Source organism: Rhagoletis pomonella, unplaced genomic scaffold, assembly GCF_013731165.1.
Source record: "Rhagoletis pomonella isolate Grant_MI unplaced genomic scaffold, Rhpom_1.0 Rhpom_scaffold_07098, whole genome shotgun sequence".
NCBI lineage: Eukaryota > Metazoa > Arthropoda > Insecta > Diptera > Tephritidae > Rhagoletis > Rhagoletis pomonella.
The window spans coordinates 1439-8479 of NW_023465627.1; the positions used below are offsets into that span (position 1 = coordinate 1439).

At 45.5% G+C, this 7041-nt stretch overlaps 2 protein-coding genes across 2 annotated transcripts; both read right to left on the reverse strand.

The window, feature by feature from the left end:
* Nucleotides 1-662: 662 nt before the first annotated feature.
* LOC118755708 lies at nt 663-1406 on the reverse strand. Its single transcript, XM_036490531.1, has one exon. The coding sequence runs from the start codon at nt 1404-1406 to the stop codon at nt 663-665; it is 744 nt and encodes a 247-aa protein (XP_036346424.1).
* An 885-nt stretch (nt 1407-2291) lies between these two features.
* On the reverse strand, nt 2292-6712 carry LOC118755709. The gene is made up of 4 exons (XM_036490532.1): nt 3532-6712; nt 2963-3114; nt 2362-2709; nt 2292-2309 (listed from the first exon to the last, which is right to left on the reverse strand). The coding sequence occupies exons 1-4, from the start codon at nt 6710-6712 to the stop codon at nt 2292-2294; spliced, it is 3699 nt and encodes a 1232-aa protein (XP_036346425.1).
* Nucleotides 6713-7041: the final 329 nt, after the last annotated feature.

Sequence of the window (7041 nt, forward strand, 5' to 3'; positions counted from 1 at the left end):
TCCGTTGAGAAATTGGCATCTCCAATGCCAGATACTGTAGCAGAAGATTTTGCTTTTACAAGCTGCAATTGGTTTGCAAGGCGAGTTGTGACAAAGTGTAACTGGGAGCCAGAATCTAAAAGCGCCCTGCAAGGCACGAAGCTTCCAGCACGATTTTTTACCAGAACGACGGCAGTAGCTAGGAACACAGCATTAGAAGGAGATACTGGGGCACTAGGCGACGCAGATAACGATGCAGTCATAGCGTTGGATTGAACTGTAGCTGCCGACGAAGCTTCGGCTTGACTATTGATTAACGATGCAGTTGAGCGTTCGAAATGCAAGAGCGTGTGGTGTTTCGACTGACAGGCGCGGCACGATCCGGATTTGCAGTCACGAATTTGATGCCCAGTCTTTAGGCAGTTAAGACAAAGGGAAAGCTTCTTAACTTCCCTCAGGCGTAAGTTCGGAGACAAATTTGCGAAGCGTTGACAGCTATAAATTGCATGCTCGGCAGATCCACAAAACACACAAACACCTTTTGAGCCGTTGGAAGCAACAAAGGATTTCCTCTGACCAGTACTCACGTTCTTGTTAGCTTTTACCGCCTGACCAGTCGGTGTCTGCATAGAATGCTAAACGTTCTCGAGTGTTCTGCAGCGCTTCTCCAAGAACATAGCTAATTAATCCCAGGATGGCAGTTCGCTGATCGATGAACTCTCCTCCCATTTAGCTTGCGTCTTTTTGTCGAGTTTCTGGATCACCAATTGTACGATGATGCCATCTGCGATCTTCCCATTGGATGCGAGCGACTGCAATGCGCGTATGTGTGCTGTGACCTCATCTGTCAGCTCTCGTTGCTTGGTTACGTTTGAATCTGCCCTCTCTAGCCCAAATATCTCCCTGACGTGTGCCTGAAATATAAGATGTTTGTTATCGAAGCGCTTTTGTAAAAGATCTAATGCAGTGTTATAATTAGCGTCGTTTATTTCCAGCGAGCGCACGGTGTCAAGGGCAGCGCCGCTCAGACAGGAACGAAGATGCTGCAATTTGTCGATGTTGGTGAGGTCGCTGTCCTTGTCGATTATTGACGTGAACATTGAATAGAAATTTGTCCACTCGGTGTAGGCGCCACTGAATTTAGGCAGTGTCAGCAATGGCAAGCGTGAGCTATTAGCGTTCACAATGATTGATTGGGTCTCACTGGAGTTCATTCTGAGCGTGGAGTAATGTTGCGAGGCACTACGTTTACCAATCTCGCGTTGCAGTGTAGCTCTAAGGTTGATTAGAGCAGCATCGAAGTTACTTGGCAGGTCGCTGGCAATGGAGTCGAAGTCCAACTCCTCTAGGCTTGTGTGTGCGGCAGAAAAACTGGATTTCAATTCGCCTAAGGATTCTAGCATTGCTGAAAGACTGTACTCATCCATACTGTGTAGCTTGTCTGCGTCCAACTCGTTAATCAAGCTCTCCAGTCTGCTGAATATGGCCTTTGTTTTCAGCTTTAGAAAGGCTACTCGATCTGCACCTTCCCCTGGCATGACGAAGTTGCTGACGTTTACACTAGTGTGGCAGAATTATCTCAGTAAGCGGCCGGAAACAAACGAAAAATCGCGTGATACGATCACGTCGGGGTCACCAAATGTTGAGCTACTAAGCCTGTTTAGCAGCTATTAAAATAAAACAAATGATGTATGCATAAGTTAAGCAACTGTATTTAACAAGATTTGGTCCGCGACTAACTTACAGAAAGTTCACCTTGAACTATTTAAGTATGTCCTAATTATATTGGATAACTGCAAATTCATCACCAACAATATAAAACCAGTTTTCTTAAATGCATGAGAATTTACATATATATATTTATGTACGTATGCACCCGCGCACACAATATTGCTTACATATATATGTATGTACTATTTTTTGCTTGCTTGCATACGAATGTATCCAACTGAGCGCGGGCGGTACGTATGCACATACATATATGTATGTATGTATATACATATGCTTTATAAATAGTATAAAGGGGAAACAAAATTAGCACAGTTTAAATACATACAAGTAAATATGCAGCTCAATTGAGTATGAAATTTTCAGTGTGATCAGATAACGTTATTCATATTGATTTTGATAAACATATGCGCGTTGCTGTAGAAGAGTTAGATACTCTTGAGTCCACCGCTTCCAAAAAACCTGTTTAATGTATGTTGCACGCTGCCATCGATCAAGTCGGTCGTAGTTTAGCGTCGTTAGATCCGGTTCCGGAAGAGCTGTCAGAGAACCACCAATCAAAAAATGGCCTGGCGTTAGCACGTCTAAATCCTCTGGGTTTTCTGAAAGGGGTACGAGAGGACGAGAGTTAATTACAGCACAGATTTGACATACCAAAGTACGCAATTCATCGAAGCCAAGCAGTGATGAGCCAACGGAACGATAGAAATGTTGTTTGGCTGTTTTTACGGCCGCTTCCCACAAACCGCCAAAGTGCGGAGAGCGAGGTGGGATGAAACGCCAATCAAAGCCATTACTGAGGCAAAAGTTGTGGACTTCGCTGCGGTGTTTCTCGCTGAGGGCTAAGTTCCGTAGTTCTTTAAGCTCGTTCTTGGCGCCTACAAAATTCGTCGCATTGTCAGACCAGATGCAGCTGGGTATGCCACGCGTAGCGATAAATCGTTTTAGCGCGTCAATGAAAGCACCTGTTGAGAGGTCTCTTACCAACTCCATCCATACAGCCTTTGTGGCGAAGCAAATGAAAACGCTTACATAACATTTGTGCGTACTTCAGGCTTGTAATAAAACCTGCGTGATGTTGTTTGCGATGAAAATAGGTTATTATACTAAATGTCAGTGGATGATTCTTCGGAATAATGCATGGGTGGCGCGATTCAAAGCTAAGCATAGAGTTTTTTAATCGCCCGCCGACTCTAATAATTCCAAAGTCATCAAGAAATGGTGATAGCGAAACAATGCTGCTCGAACTCGGGACGCAATTATTGGCCTGTAATGCCGTGTACTCCGGCCAAAGTTGCGCTCTTTGTACTAAGCGAATAAGCAGTTGAGTTCCATGGTGAATATCTGCGGCTGTGAGCTGCGAAGAGCTTGGCGATGTTGTAATATTGACAAATTTGCTGACGTACCCTAAAATGCGCCGCATTGTTCCAAATGAATTAATGTACTTGAAAGAAAGCGAAATGTCATTGCGGTTATGTGCGGCAAGCAAGACCTTTTGTCGAAGTTCTGGAAGTTTTGGTTATGGTAGACACATGCGCGGCCAGCTGCCCTCCACTTCTCGCAAAAATGACGGGCCGTGCATCAAAAGTGAAGATCCTAGAAGTTCCTGTGGAGTAGCTCCTTTGGATAAAATGTCCGCCGGATTCATTGCTGTCGGAACATAGTGCCACCGCATGCCCTCCGTTAATTGATGTATGGTGGAAATTCGGTTAGCGACAAATACGTTAAATTTCGATGGTTCTTCTCGCAGCCACGAGAGGACAGTGGAGGAATCTGACCAACAATGAAATGAACAGTTAAAAAGCTTCATTTTTGTAAACTCACCCATGAGTTGTGCAAGCAGTGTTGCTGCACAGAGTTCCAGCTTGGGCACTGTGATAGTCTTCAGTGGAGCGACACGAGCCTTCGAACACAACAGGTGCACTTGTACCTTACTATCCTTGGCTGACCGCGTATAACCGCAAGCCCCATAAGCTTCAAGGCTTGCATCGCAAAATACATGAATTTCTGTAATGGCCCCAGGTTGCAAGACGTAACGAGGAAATGATAGGTGCTGTATGTCTGCAAACCCGCTGCAAAAGGCAGACCAGGCGGTGTTTAACGATTGCGGTAGACTCTCATCCCACTCAAGCTTGTCTCTCCACATGCGTTGCAGAAGAATCTTCGCCTTGGTCAGCGTAGGGCCCATTAGTCCAAGGGGATCGTAACAGCGAGCTAGAGTTGACAACGCAGAGCGTTTTGAGTTTTTATCGAGTTCTCGTTGTGGCACAAACGAAAATAGCAGCTTGTCCTTGACCGGATCCCAAACTAGTCCCAGAGCTTTGGTGATGTCACTGCCATCGTCAAACTTAAGGAAACATTCCTTGTCTACGTCAGGTATATCACGAAGGATATCTCGACTATTAGAGCACCACTTGCGTAACTTAAAGTTTCCTCGAGCAAGGAGGCTAGTTGTTTGTAGCTTGATATTCAGTACTTCTTCCATCGAATCGCCTCCAGATATCAAGTCATATACGTAGAAGTCTCGACGCACTATTTCTGCACCAATGGGATAAGTCGAGGATTCGTCAGCTGCGAGTTGGTGCATGGCACGTATGGCCAGAAATGACGCAGGCTTAGTTCCATAAGTCAGCGTGTCTAACTTATAGATGGAAAAGTTTTCCTGAGGAGATTCACGCCACAATATGCATTGGAGCATGCTATCTGGTGGGGTGACGCGAACACACCTATACATCTTACAGATGTCCCCAGTAAGTGCTATGGGAAAAGTACGAAATCTAATAAGGATATTAAAAAGTTTCGGCTGAATAGTTGGGCCTGCCATGAGTAGGTCGTTCAGCGAAAAGCCCGAAGTAGTGGATGCAGAGCCATCAAAAACCACTCTCAGCTTTGTTGTGCTACTGTCATCCATGATGACGCAATGATGCGGCAGAAAATACTTGCATTGTTGAAAAACCTCATTGGTAACTAGCGACATGTGATTAAGGTCCAGATATTCCTTTATGAACTTACTATATTCTGTTTTAAGCTCAGGGTTACGAGCGAACTTTCGTCCAAGACTTTCGAAGCGTTGACGAGCTTGCAAATAGGAGTCTCCAAGGGCCTCCACACCACGCTTCATGGGAAGACGAACTGAGTATTCGCCTGATGACAATCGCAAATAATTTTCCCTGAAGTGGGCTTCGCAGTCGATATCTTCTTGGGAGGCCTTACAGATCGGCTCGAAGTTGTGCTCTATTTCCCAGAACTGACGCACTAAATCTTCCAACCGAGTGGCAATAATATCACTGGAGGACTTCCGTCGCACCACAAAAGATGATAGTTTTGGAGCTTGTTGCCCCCCTCCAGATAGCACCCAACCGAGGCGTGTTTTCTGAAGGAGTGGTAAACCAGATGCCAAGCGTATCTGCCCCACACATAGCAGATCGAAGAACAATGCTGCTCCAATGAGCAGATCAATTCGCTGCGGTAAGTTGAACCCAGGATCAGCTAGTTGTATATTCGACGGAACATTCCACTCGTTGGTGCTCACGGAGCAGCCAGGCTGGTCGTCGGTTATGGTTTGCACAACAACAGCTGTTATGTTTGTTGAGAAATCTGAAGTCCGCGACTTCAGTACGAGGTCGACTGAGTAACCCTCCGTTGAGAAATTGGCATCTCCAATGCCAGATACTGTAGCAGAGGATTTTGCTTTTACAAGCTGCAATTGGTTTGCAAGGCGAGTTGTGACAAAGTGTAATTGGGAGCCAGAATCTAAAAGCGCTCTGCAAGGCACGAAGCTTCCAGCACGATTTTTTACCAGAACGACGGCAGTAGCTAGGAACACAGCATCAGAAGGAGATACTGGGGCACTAGGCGACACAGATAACGATGCAGTCATAGCGTTGGATTGAACTGTAGCTACCGACGAAGCTTCGGCTTGACTATTGATTAACGATGCAGTTGAGCGTTCGAAATGCAAGAGAGTGTGGTGTTTCGACTGACAGGCGCGGCACGATCCGGATTTGCAGTCACGAATTTGATGCCCAGTCTTTAGGCAGTTAAGACAAAGGGAAAGCTTCTTAACTTCCCTCAGGCGTAAGTTCGGAGACAAATTTGCAAAGCGTTGGCAGCTATAAATTGCATGCTCGGCAGATCCACAAAACACACAAACACCTTTTGAGCCGTTGGAAGCAACAAAGGATTTCCTCTGACCAGTACTCACGTTCTTGTTAGCTTTTACCGTCTGACCAGTCGGTGTCTGCATAGAATGCTCAACATTCTCGAGTGCTCTGCAGCGCTTCTCCAAGAACATAGCTAATTGATCCCAGGATGGCAGTTCGCTGATCGATGAACTCTCCTCCCATTTAGCCTGCGTCTTTTTGTCGAGTTTCTGGATCACCAATTGTACGATGATGCCATCTGCGATCTTCCCATTGGATGCGAGCGACTGCAATGCGCGTATGTGTGCTGTGATCTTATCTGTCAGCTCTCGTAGCTTGGTTACGTTTGAATCTGCTCTCTCTAGCCCAAATATCTCCCTGACGTGTGCCTGAAATATAAGACGTTTGTTATCGAAGCGCTTTTGTAAAAGATCTAATGCAGTGTTATAATTAGCGTCGCTCAGACAGGAACGAAGATGCTGCAATTTGTCGATGTTGGTGAGGTCGCTGTCCTTGTCGATTATTGACGTGAACATTGAAAAGAAATTTATCCACTCGGTGTAGGCGCCACTGAATTTAGGCAGTGTCAGCAATGGCAAGCGTGAGCTATTAGCGTTCATAATGATTGATTGGGTCTCACTGGAGTTCATTCTGAGCGTGGAGCAATGTTGCGAGGCACTACGTTTACCAATCTCGCGTTGCAGTGTAGCTCTAAGGTTGATTAGAGCAGCATCGAAGTTACTTGGCAGGTCGCTGGCAATGGAGTCGAAGTCCAATTCCTCTAAGCTTGTGTGTGCGGCAGAAAAACTGGATTTCAATTCGCCTAAGGATTCTAGCATTGCTGAAAGACTATACTCATCCATACTGTGTAGCTTGTCTGCGTCCAACTCGTTAATCAAGCTCTCCAGTCTGCTGAATATGGCCTTTGTTTTCCCCTTTAGAAAGGCTACTCGATCTGCACCTTCCCTTGGCATGACGAAGTTGCTGACGTTTACACTAGTGTGGCAGAATTATCTCATTAAGCGGCCGGAAACAAACGAAAAATCTCGTGATACGATCACGTCGGGGTCACCAAATGTTGAGCTACTAAGCCTTTTTAGCAGCTATTAAAATAAAACAAACGATGTATGCATAACTTAAGCAATTGTATTTAACAAGATTTGGTCCGCGACTAACTAACAGAAAGTTCACC